The sequence below is a fragment of the Pelophylax lessonae genome (genome assembly GCF_965119305.1).
Source record: "Pelophylax lessonae genome assembly, chromosome: 8".
Lineage (NCBI taxonomy): Eukaryota > Metazoa > Chordata > Amphibia > Anura > Ranidae > Pelophylax > Pelophylax lessonae.
Window position 1 is genome coordinate 238972456 of NC_138775.1, and position 13215 is coordinate 238985670.

Below are 13215 nucleotides of genomic sequence, written 5' to 3' on the forward strand. Positions count from 1 at the left end.
AAAATTCGAAGAAAACTGCATCCCTTTAAATCCCTAGGAGCTTTTTACACTGGTCCGTTGCATTTCAGTTGCATTTTTAAAAGTCCTGCTTGCTGAGTTTTTGATGCATGTTTGCTGCAGTAAAAAAAATGCACCAAAAACGCACCTCTCTATTGAAATGAATTGAAACCAAGGCAAAAATGTATCAAAAACGCAACTCGCCTGTAGGAAGTGCTTTATCCAGTCACATGTCTCTGGGAAAAGGCAGCTCAAACACACCAAAACGCATCAAAATCACAAAGCACCGTGGCAAAAAAACGCAACAATTTGCCTAATAAAATGATTGTAAACCAAGCTTAGCAGGAAAAAACATACAGTGTAATGCCTTAAATAAAATATGAAATGTGTCTTATTACCTTGATACCACAAGCGGCAGGATCAGCATTTTCAGCATCCGCATGAGGAGCTCCCCAGGAAACTGAAAGTAACTAATCTCCTGTAAGAAACGGTACACAAGGTCCATTAGGGTCACACAGCGTGGCTTTTGTGCTTGCAATTTGCTAAATAACTGCAAAAAGTGATTTCACTGTAAAATTGTATACACTGTATGTACATCAAAAAAAAATAAAAATAAAATAAAGCTTTTTTTTTTACAAAAATCTGATTTCTATAAAATTCTGAAGAGGGTGCTACATTTAGAACCCCTCTCAGAGTTTATTTCTCTCAGTGTTCTTGCTGGAAGGAGTATTGAACTTTCCACAGTAAGGCCCCATTGACACCATACACACAGAAAAACATCAGTTTTCATGCGCGTTCAGAATTGTATAAAGTACTCGAAACCCATACTTGAGTAAAAGTACAAGTGCTCGATCAAAAAGTGACTTGAGTAGAAGTGGAAGTGCTCGATCAAAAAGAGACTTGAGTAGAAGTACTAAAGTATTCAACATTTTTTGTACTTAAGTATTGCAAGTAGTTTTTTTTTTAATTTTGCTACTCAAGTACTAAAAGTAAAAGTACCAGTAGTTTTGAAAAAAAAATTGCTACTCAAGTACTGAAAGTAAAAGTACAAGTACTGTGTAATGTAGTTATTAAAGAAAGAAGTCAAAAGTTTGAACATCATATTGTTTTTTATTATTTCAAATGCAGCTTTTATTTATACATACAGTAGCATTTATTTTCGTATGCGCTGATAATACATGTTTTGAGCTTCATGAAACCTGCCATCTACTGTTCTGGCAGTGGTAATTTTTATAATAGTAACGAGTAACTATGCAGCATAAAAAAAAATATCGGAGTAGAAGTATTGAAATCATTGAAAAAATGTAGTGAAGTAAAAGTGGAAGTAGGAGAAAAAAATTCTACTCCAGGAAAGTACAGATACCGCCTTTCGGTACTTAAGTACAGTAGTGAAGTAGTTCTACTTAGTTACTATACATCTCTGTGTGCGTTTCAGTAATTTTTATACACGTTGCAGATTTCTGCGCAGAAAAATCTGCGCGCGATACCGGTGCTGCGGTGTGAACAGGGCACACAGTGAACAATTGTTTTTTTTTTTCCTGTGCTCTTGCAGAACGCATGCAGAAAAACTAATTTCTCTGCACAGGGTGTGAGCAAAGCCTAAAAACTTGAAAGCAGTTCCTGACCAGCAGTGGCAAGTTGTTAGGCCATGTGCAGAAGTCAATACTGGTTCTTAGATAAATCTGTGACATCACTGCTTCTATCCTGTATTCAGCCTTGAGGAACGGGGAGTAGTGTTGCCCCGAAACGCATTGGTTTTTTTATGACTTTTTTTAATCAACAAATAAAATTAACATCATCCAGTTATGCTCTGATGCTTCTTTCTGTATTTCAAGAATTTGGAACCTAAAGCTCCATTTCCCCCCTCGCCCTTTGTTCTGCAGGGGATGGCCTCGAAGATGGAGGCCTAGCTGCAGTGTATAGTGCCAGGATTGAGGGGGGGTAAGTCTGATCTGGTTTTTATATGACAGGGTTGAAGAAGAGGACAAGGGGCAGTATATGGAGCTGTGCTCTCCTTTAAATGAGAACCATAGGCAGACAGCTCAATTCACAGGTTAGATAAAAATTCATGGATTGTTTTACCTGCCATAAGATCTATAATTCTGATCCATCAGTCTGGATAATCACTGGCTGTCCAAAATAACCATGTCCATATGGTACAAAATACTGTGTTCTTGATTTGTTCAAAATAAACTCTTCAGTTTATTTATTGCATATGCCCATACGCTATACTTGTGTTTACTCGTGCACTGGTGTATGCCCCAGTACAGCCATTCATATCTATGGGTGATTGTATGCAGCACCTGGGCTTTCCGGGCTGAAAAATATCCAGTGTATCCTGCACAGGCTCAGGCTCCTAGGTACAAAAGTTTCAAAAGAAAATTGTGATGCAAAGCATCTAACTCCTGCGCTCAGATACAGAGCTCCCACTTCACTCCTATCACGGGACTCCTACTTGGCATCCTCAATGGCATGGCCTTGCTGCCCACTACGACCTGGGTGGTCGACCACAAGCTACAAACAAAAACAAAAAGAGGGCGCACTGGCCTAGCACATCATCCTCAATAGGGCTTTATTAATATCAAGTAAAAATAGAAATACTCACAAACATAAGTTGTAAGCCAGCATATCAGATACGTATGACACATTCCATCAAATTACAGTCCACAGTCAAGATAGTTGACAGCTAACACGTTTCGAGGCTTCGCCTCTTCATCGGAGCCGCCTGACCCGTGCATCGGCTTCCCCGCTGCCGAGTGGCTCACCCCCCTAGCTGCCTGCGCGCGACCGACGTAGGTCTACGTCGATTCGCGCAGCAGAGCCACATTGCCGCAGTAAAAAGGCGGTGGCCAGTGTGTGTGTGTGTGTGTGTGTGTGTGCCTCTTTCCCTTGTGTGCTCTTCAGGCTAAAACTGTAGAGCAGAATTTCTTCCTGTCATTGATTCATACTATAACTAGGTATCTGAGATTGTGGGAACTGCTGGCAAAGTTTGTTGACTGAGGTGCTGGGTGCTGAGTCTTCTATAATTGCGGTTGTGTTAGCCTGTTATGCCCTGACTGTTCACATGTAGCAATTTGGGATTGTGGGCAGAATATCCCTGTGATTCCGCCCGCTGCCACACCCAGATTCCAATCCAAATTGCACGGCAATGCTGGCAAAACGCAGCATGTGTGTTTGTGTTCTATTCATTTTTAGTGACACCAAAATGTGGTGTGATTTTGCTGTGATTGTTGAGCGATTTATCACACAAGGATCCAAAACCACACCATGTTTTGGTGCCACTAAAAATGAATGGAACACAAACACACGTGCTGCGTTTTGCCAGCATTGCAGTGTGATTTGGAATTGCAGGCAGAATATCGGGAATACTGCCAGCTCGTGATCCCAAATCACTACATATGAACAGGACCTTAATGACATCGACTAAGGCTGGGCTGAGTCTTCCATTGCTGTTGTGATACTGTTGTGTTTCCCGGGTGCACCGCATTCTTCTTTTTTTCAGAAAAAGAGAAGTATCTTCTCTTTTTCTGTATGTATGGACTCTGCTGTGTCTGCAAAGTACAACTTCTCTTGTCCTGTATTCCTATTTAACAAAAAATCAGTGTGTGCTTTGCTGCTTCCTTCCACAAGATTATGCCCTTTGCATCTCCCCAGTAAAGATCGAAAATTGCAACATGTGAAAAGTCAGGGCCTAACAAGCTAACACAACAGCAATTATGGAGGCCCCGGCCTCAATGTATTTTATAGGTACAAGGAAGCCCATGTTTTGTTTAACCATGTCTCTTAGACCCTCCAACTCTAATGTTTTGCCACACCCACTTTTTTGCTGCATAGAGCTACGCATGCCGCAAGTCACTTCCTCCATGTCATGTCCCTCATTCTCGGAAGCTTGGAAGTTGTGAGGTATGTTCTGTATGTATGAACAATGCACAATGCCGCTTCTCTTGTCTGGTATGCCAGGTTAACAAGAAAATCAGGGAGTGCTTCCTTCCACAAGATGGTTCCCTTTGCACCTGCCCAGTAAGATTGGCTATTACAGTGCACCACCCTGTGGGCAGTCCAATGGCTGAGGGGGAGGGGAACACAATAGCACAGCTGGGGAGATCGCTATACTAACACAGCGAGTTTTAGTACAGTGATTTGTCAGTTTTTTTTTCTTTCAGCCAGTACCCAGTTTGAGGCTGGACAATAGCCAACCAAACTGGGCAATGTTCATAAGAACTGGAAGGCAAAACTGAAATCAGGCTCAATTTTCAAGAGTATCTGAGAAAATAGAATTAAGAATGTGATATGAGCAACACGTAGTTTTTTCCTTTTTCCATTTTTTTTTTAATTTGGCGCAATTTGTTTTTTTTTAAAAAGACTTTTACTTAGTACCTACTGCTGAACCCCCCCAGAACAAAAATGTATCTACAGCCCTGCCTGTAATTACCACCAGAACTGCAACCTCATTAACACTCTTCTTTGGTTATAGTTCTTCCTACACATTATTATTTTGGTGAGAATCATCCAACCTGTGTGTTAGTGTTCTCTCCACGCTTCATGCGAGAAATTTATCACTAGGACTTTGCAGGAATGCTTGCATATTTTGTGCATTGTGTTGCCTATTTTTATTGCATCTTATGGTATTCATGCACCTGTATATCCTGGTTATTATTCTTTGATACTGTTGAACAAACTCTACTCACTTTTGCTGTATCTCACTTTTATCTATATATCTATTTCAAACACTAAATAAAATATTTTTTTTTTTTTAAAGCCTTTACAAGCTAACAGCTTAGAGTTACACAGGAGGTCTGGTGCTAGAATTATTGCTCATGCTTTGATGTTCGGGATGATGCCTCATGAATAGTGCGATTTACCATTTACATTTCAGCACGAGCACGGTGGCACAGGAGCACTTTTCTTTTTTTTTTTTTTTATTATTACTTTTTTTTTTACTCTGTCCCTGGTCTTTTAAAATGTTTTATCAACTTTATTGTTATCATAAGGGATGAACAACATGGGCCATGAAAGACCCGGGATTGGTCTGATGGCCTGCTTTCTTGGCCAGGTTAATGGGCAGGTAAACAAACAACCCTCATCGCTTCCAGTTTCTGGGGTCACAGAGAGGGAGGAACAATGTCAGTTCCTCTCTCTCTGTTCACTGATGGAGATACTGCCTGTGGGTGCAGTCCTGGGCTCCCTGGGCGATGTTCCATGGGAGAGCCAAGGAAAGGTGGTGGTGGCGGGTCACCTCTTTCCACCACCTATAGAACTGACCGAGTGGCTCCATAGCCACTCAAATCACTTCTACAGAAAACAGCATCACTGGCTGTAAAGTTTGATACCAGGAAGATGCCTGTAGCTGCAGGCATCATCCCAGCATAACCACTTAAACCCCAGGACTTCATATGGCGTCTGCCTAGAGGGAAGTAGTAATATTCTTGTTTCCATGCATAATTTATAATTACATCTGTGCATGGGGGTAGCCATATTTGTGCATTACATAGCAGGCTCTGCTTCCTGCTTTACAGTGCTACACAATGGTTGTGATTTACTGCATTTTCTCACAATGCAGGTCTATGGGTTGGCTGAGCCGTTGCAAATATTTCATTTACTGTTGAAATCTTATCTCAGCAACGATACACTATATGGCCAAACATGTGAACACCTCTCCAGAATATTACATTCATGTGCTCAAAACCAGGTTCATACAGACATGTTTGACCAGTTTCGTGTAGAGGAACTCAAATGGCCTGCACAGAGACCTGAACCCCTATTGAATACCTTTCAATAAATTTAAAATGCTGGTTGCGAACCACATCTTGTTCAACAGCATTACTTGACTTTACAAATGCTCTTTTGGATGAATGGACACACATTCCCACAAACAACATAAAATTCTTGTAGAAATTCTTCCCAGAACAGTGGAGGCTTTTCCTTGGTTTTGCAATGGGATTTCCTACAAGCTCATATAGGTGTAATGGTAAGATGTCCACAAACTATTAGCCATAGAGGGATTAATTTACTAAAGATTTACTAAAGGCAAATAGTTTGTACACTTTGAAAGTGAAATTGCATTTTGAAGCCCCAAAGCTTAATGAATGTGGTGAAATTTCACTTTGCAAAGAATGCCTAATCACGTGCCATGAAAATAATAAAAATAGTATTTTTGCTTGCATATGATTGGATTATGGGAGTCAGCAGGGTTTCACCTCATTCACTAAGCTCTGAGGAAAACCCCTTTGCAAAATGAACAGCCTATTGTAAATCAACCCCATAGTGTACAAGAGAAATTGCATTGAGAGGTCCCTCTAGTGGCTAATCTAGAAATCTGTACATTCAGAAAAAACAACAACAATATTTGAAAGCAGAATTATAAACATGTGAAAGTCATTTAAAAATGTATTTAGGGACATTAAAATTTTTTTTAACTCAATATATGCACTGAAAATACACTATACTCTCCCTTTTAATAAAACACGGGGCTAAATAATATGCACTATAAGGAGCAAGACCATACCTGTAGTATTGCTCTAAACCCTTCAATTCGCTGCTGTAGAACCCACTCATAGGCTATGAAGAAAACAGGCCAGGCCAGACCCCAAAAGTGCAGATTTCAGAAAAGTGTCAAGTATGTTTTTTCATCTCATGGTGCAACACCATCTCTCACTCTCCATATATACTGTGTAATACACTATATTACCAAAGGTATTGGGACGCCTGCCTTTACACGCACACAAGCTTTAATGGCATCCCAGTGTTAATCTGTAGAGTTCAATATTAAGTTGGCCCACCGTTTGCAGGTATAACAGCTTCAACACTTCTGGGAAGGCTGTCCACAAGGTTTAGGAGTGTGTCTATGGGAATATTTGATCATTCTTCCAGAAGCACATTTGTGAGGTCAGGCACTGATGTTGGACAAGAAGGCCTCTGCTCTCCACCAAATGATTTGGACCAAATCAAGGTCAATAAAGACATAGATGAATGAGTTTGGGGTGGAGGAACTTGACTGACCTGCACAAAGTCCTGACCTCAACCCGATAAAACACCTTTGAGATGAATAAGAGCAGGGATTGCGAGCCAGGCCATCGCGTCCACCTCAGTGCCTGACCTCACAAATGCACTTCTGAAAGAATGGTTAAAAATTCCCATGGACACACTCCTAAACCTTGTGGACGGCCTTCACAGAAGAGTTGAACCCTACGGACTAAGACTGGGATGCCAATAAAGTTCATGTGCATGTAATGGCAGGTGTGTCAATACTTTTGGTAATATAGTGTATATATATATATATATATATATATATATATATATATATATATATATACAGTATACTGTATATCAGTCAAAGCAGATGTAAATCCTAAATATATTTTTGCATCTTAGTGCTGCTTCATCTTCTTTGCAGCTACTTCGTGTCTACATGCAATCCAGCGATGGCTGCATGGCATTTCTCAGAAAGGGTTTTCTGATAGCGGCAACAGAGGACCATGCCTGTGTAATTTGTGTTGAAATAGCCACTTGCATTTTACAAGTTTGGCAACACAGGGGCCCAATTGGAGGATAGGAACAGAATGTTGTCACCCTCTAGCAGGAAATGCCTGAACAAGGACTTTCATTGTAAGATCTCCAGGTATTATTTCACTAAAAACTGCAGATTTAAAGCTTACATCAGGTTTTAGCGATTGTGTTGACATATAGTAGAATAAAAATGTCATACCTAATTATGTAAATGTAAAGCTTCTGCAAAAACACTGCACACTGGAAGTTATATGAGACCGTCCGCAACTATGAAAGTGTGATACTGACCTGCTCACTGAGCCTCCTGGTCCTGAGGAAGAATCCCAGAAGACATCCCACAATAACAGACAATACGGAAAGAATAAGCAGCCCATTCCTTTTGCACACATCTTTGGCTCTGGCCAGTACAGCATCCAGGGCCCCTGCCATGGTGTCCTTATGGCTTCCAGGGGAGGATCAGCGTCCCACAGAGGGACTCCGCCGCTCTGTGACAAGCCAACTCACGTTCCCCCAGAGATCAGATCAAAGCTAGCGCAGGCTGGCCAACCCGCAAGGTCACCCCTCACCCATAAGCCACACAGCCTGCAGCTGGCATTACTGTCCCAAATTAATACCCCCAATCCTATTACTGACTTCATCATTAGGAGCCTGGGAGGAGATTAGGGAGCTCGGGATAATTTGAAAAGAATATGACTGCACAAAAATAAAGGATACAAGACAAGAGAAACATAAAGGAAAGCAGATTTTTATTAGAAACAGGAAAAGCAAAAGACTAAGAAAAGAAAATGCACAGATATTTATATTAATAATTACCATTGTGCTCACATTGTGCTCTAACACACAGCAGATCTATCATATTGCAGACAGCTGAGCTCTAAAAAAATAAAACTCTACTTTTAACCTTTTACTTCCAAAATCTGTTTATTGTATGATGATGTGTCACACGGGCTATGCTGCCTTATACCACTAACTGTACATATAATGATTTTCATCGGATTCTAAAAGATTTGATATCAACAAATACAAAACATTGTATTTTATTGTATGTAATTCATATAATTGTAAGCTGATTGGCTGTTGCTTGCTTGATGGTAGAAGATATGTTTCAGACTGACCTGTACAATGAATAGATGCTTGTACCGATAACATTTGTAGGAAACGGCTTTTGGTAGATAATGGATTTTCCAACAAGCTGGAAAATCATTCTGACTGATAATTCAATATTCTTATCAATTGCTAACTATTGTTTTGTACAATGACTATTACATTATTATTATTATTATTGCTAATATTATTATTATTATTATTATGTACCTTAGAAATGTTCTAATATGGCAAAAAAGGGCAGTGTGCAAAGCAGATTCAAATCCACAACATTCACTGTGCATTTTTCATCTGTTTATAAACCCACACCTGTGGAATACAAAGAACACACAATTGGTGTACAAAAATGGTGACTAATGGCTGTTCTTAAAATATAGAACTTAAAGTGCAAGAGATCTCTAATGAGGTTCCTATTCATTGGATGGAGTAATAATTAAAGTGATTGTAACCCTTACATATAGCCAGTGAAGTGGCAAGCCTCAGATGATACAAACCCTCATACTTAAGTTGTACCGGTTTATCTGCAACCCTCTTTTCTTTACAGCAGGGGTGTCAAACTCAATTTCATCGTAGGCCACATCTGCATTATGGTTGCCCTCAAAGGGCCAGTTATATCTTTAAGATTAGATGACCAGAGCACCCAACGCACCCTTACACCCTTATATGAGATGTCAAGAGTCACCCACCCTTCCTTACATCACAAAGCACCCCCTTGCCTTGTGCTACTTCCAGGAAGACGATGCGGGTGGACCTGGGAGGAAGAAAGTACAGGGTCTGGAGGAGGACCAGAGGAGGGCTGGAGTCAGCTTCCAGAGTCTACTGAACGCTGAGACCAGGGGTGGCAGAGACAAGGTGGTTTTGCAGCTGCACATAGTGGGGCAGGATCCGTAGGAGGAGTTCTGCCCTCCTCTCTGCTTCGGACTGCTGAGAAGGGGGGGGGAGGGTGGGCAAAGACGAGCCTTTCAGGAGCTGCAGAGAGGCGCTGGATCTGGCAAAGGATTTCTGTCCACTCTGCTGCCAACTACTGAGACAGGGGGGTGCTGCAGCTGCAGGAGAGGTGCGAGGGGTGAAATAGCCTGGGTGGCCGCATTCGGCCCATGGGCCTTGGGTTTGACACCTGTGCTTTACAGCCTTCTAAAACATACAGATCAAAGGCTATTTCTAAACTCCAGCAGGCAGGGGGTGGGAATCTGATGTCTTACACTGCAGAGCACAGAGAGGACAGCTGAGTGCAATCTTAGACCTGAATGGAGAGAATTGACACCCCCTCTCTTCTCACAGTTTCATAGGGAAACATGAACAGCTAAAGCTGTCAATCCCTGTCTGTGTGTGGGAGGGGGGTTGTGGCCATCTCCAGACAGACTTGTATAAAGTACTCGAAAGTTCTACTTGAGTAAAAGTACAAGTGCTCGATCAAAAAGTGACTTGAGTAGAAGTGGAAGTGCTCACAGAAAAAGTTACTTAAGTAGAAGTACTAAAGTATTCGACATTTTTTTTACTTAAGTATTGCAAGTAGTTTTTTAAAAAAAGTTGCTACTTAAGTACTAAAAGTAAAAAGTACTAGTAGTTTTGAAAAAAAAATTCTACTCAAGTACTGAAAGTAGAAGTACAAGTACTGTGTTATGTAGTTATTAAAGAAAGAAGTCAAACGTTTGAACATCATATTGTTTTTTATTATTTCAAATGATTAACCTGTGTTTGTTAGTAGTTTCTTGATGCACTTTAAGCGCTGTAGCACCATTTATTTGTTTGTTTCATATTTTATTTTTATTGGAAAGATTTGGTATAGCAGCTTTTATTATACACAGCCTTTATTTTCGTATGCGCTGATTTACAAATGACATTATACACATTTTTTTGAGCTTTATGCAACCTGCCATCTACTGTCCTGGCAGTGGTAATTTTTTTAAAAGTAACGAGTAACTATGCAGCACAAAAAAAAAAATACTTGAGTAGAAGTATCGAAATCATCGAAAAAATGTAGTGAAGTAAAAGTAGAAGTAGGAGAAAAAAATTCTACTCTAGGAAAGTACAGATACCGCATTTCGGTACTTAAGTACAGTACTTAAGTAGTTCTACTTCGTTACTATACATCTCTGTCTCCAGAGTGTTAGAAGTGACTAATGCAGATAGCAAAGGGAAGACAGAAACCACAATAGGTGCTTTGGATTGAGGTAAGTACATACTACGGAGTGATAAGCTTTGTTCATTTTTCATTAAAGAGGTTTACAACAAACAATATGTTATATAATAAATAATTTAGTTATTTACAGCAGTTACTGTTACTAGATAAATGTAAATGAAAGCTTTAAATAATAATGACACTATGCAGATGGCCTTCTCCTCTTTATTTGTAATCCTGACATGGTAACCCCTAACCTTATTGCCGAATTTTCGAAGCTTAGGAAGCTATCCAACTTTCACCCAAACTCTGAGGCCCTGAATTGAGCGGTAACATAAAAGCCTTGCAAAGGCTTAAGGTCAACTAATGGGCCCTTTCCCATATCAGGTACCTGGCCATTCAACTGCCTGACAATTTATGACAACACCCTGCGCTTACTTTACCCCCCACCCCATAACAACCTTTATAACTAACTGACACATTGGCCCAAACTGAGTTTCTCCTGGATGAGAAGATGTAATATCAAACAAACTGTACTACCCCTGAGATCCTTTATCTGCTACAGGCAGTCTAAATTCAGCCACCCAAGTCTTATCTTAAAACCATCCAATCGGTTCCTAATCATTTTTCTTGGTTCATTAAGCCTGCTCTCCATAAACATAAAACCCTACATAGAGCGAAAAACTTCCAGCAGCATGGCTTTACGAGACATTAATGTGTAACTAAAGAGTAAGACTGACCATATATTATACAATTCTCTTGTACAATTTTCCTTCAAATTTATCAAAACCATATAATATGAGGTCATACCTAAACACTTTCAATTTGTATGCAATCAGGCAGGTCCTTGAACTACATAGTTGAAGGTAAAGCTAAAGGAAATTAAATAAGAAAATTGTATAATGTATGGCCAGTTTAAGGGAGAGTTATACATCAAGTCAGGTTTTTTTTTTTTTTTTTTTGCCATCTTTTCCATAGGGGAGATTTCCCTTCACTTCCTGTAACATAACGAAAACAGGAAGTGAGATGAAATCTCTCCAAAGAGAGGCAATCCCAGGGTGTCACCAGGGTCACCAGAACTAGTGTTCCCATTGGAAAATGTCCCCTCTATTACAGTACTGGGGTCAATCCAAGATTTGGGATTTTCTTTTGCTTTCACTTTCGAGGATAACAGTAAGCAGGACAAAACGAGAGGGTGAATCTCCCTAATGGGGACACAGACAGCAATACAAACTGACAGGTGTTCTAATCCAACTCCACCAAAATCAGAAAACACACTAGCAGTATCCTCAAACACAAAGTGATGACCTCACTCCAATGTAAGTAAACATGTGAAGTTTATTCACAACTGTAAATCCAAACTGGACATCAATACATCACGGACAAGGACAAAGGTGGACGCGTTTCACGAGTTTACACTCGCTTACTCATATCGTGGTTATGAGTAGGCGAGTGTAAACTCGTGAAACGCGTCAACCTTTGTCCATGTCCGTGATGTATTGATGTCCAGTTTGGATTTACAGCATGAGATCTTCCTCTCATGCTGACATAACTCAAAGAAGACAACATTATATAGTCTGTCCCACAGAACAACTGCTATGTGTATACTATTTACATTATATACTTGTTTTCAAATGCATATCTTTCTAAATAAAAAAAAAATATATAAAAAGTATTTATATGGCACTTCCTGATCTTTGCTCTATCCTTCTTCTACCTGTTTTCTTTGAAAATTTCTCCCGTTCCTGTAAGGTATGCATGACACTACTGCCTTCATGTGGTTTCTCGGATTGGCGACCCCGTGAGATGCCCTCCACACTCCGGTATGCTGGCCATGTGACAGATGCCGGTAGGGGTGTGGTTCTCTCTGGGAACCTGCCATCCTGAGACATACTCTGATGCACTGTATATTATCATTCCTCGCATACGGCTATGTTTATATGATTTACGCCTCATGTTACGCTGTTTTCTTGATGTTCGGCTGTATTTTAATTCACTGCCTTTGTTGACTTGTATACCTTTCCCTCCTCAATAAACATTGAATTTGAAAAAAAAAAAAAGTATTTATAAACCATGCATTACAAATAATAAAGAATCAGGTTAAAAAAGGACAAATTATACGGATAAATAATTAAACTAACAATTATTTAGTGAGTGGTTATGCTTCTACAGTAAAACCTTGGTTTGAGAGTAACTTGGTATAAGAGCGCTTTGCAAGACAAGCAAAATTTTTAAATAAATTTTGACTTGATATACAAGTAGCCTCAAGGCACAGCTAAGTATAAAAGAGAAGAGAGGCGCCTCTAAGTGTAGCAATATGGTTCAATTTAATGAAGGTACAACATTTAGTAACTCACATGGTTGATGATTGGAACAGGCACATCTAAGTATGCAGGCATCCGGGGTAAAGCTGTCCACATAGATCATCCTCCTCACCGCCATCTACATCATCCTTTCCATGCTGCCCCTCGCTTTCAGATCGCTTT

At 40.1% G+C, this 13215-nt stretch overlaps 1 protein-coding gene across 2 annotated transcripts in view; it reads right to left on the bottom strand.

The window, feature by feature from the left end:
• The window catches only part of SLC1A7 (solute carrier family 1 member 7), a 120342-nt gene extending 112368 nt beyond the window's left edge, over positions 1-7974 (bottom strand). For both annotated transcript variants that reach the window (XM_082266029.1, XM_082266028.1), the window contains exons 1-2: positions 7792-7974; positions 396-475 (exon numbers count right to left, since the gene is read on the bottom strand). In XM_082266029.1, coding sequence (XP_082122155.1) covers positions 396-475; positions 7792-7932 — 221 coding nt within the window. In that variant the 5' untranslated portion in view covers positions 7933-7974. The remainder of the gene's footprint in view (positions 1-395; positions 476-7791) is intronic.
• Between the last annotated feature and the right edge of the window lie 5241 nt (positions 7975-13215).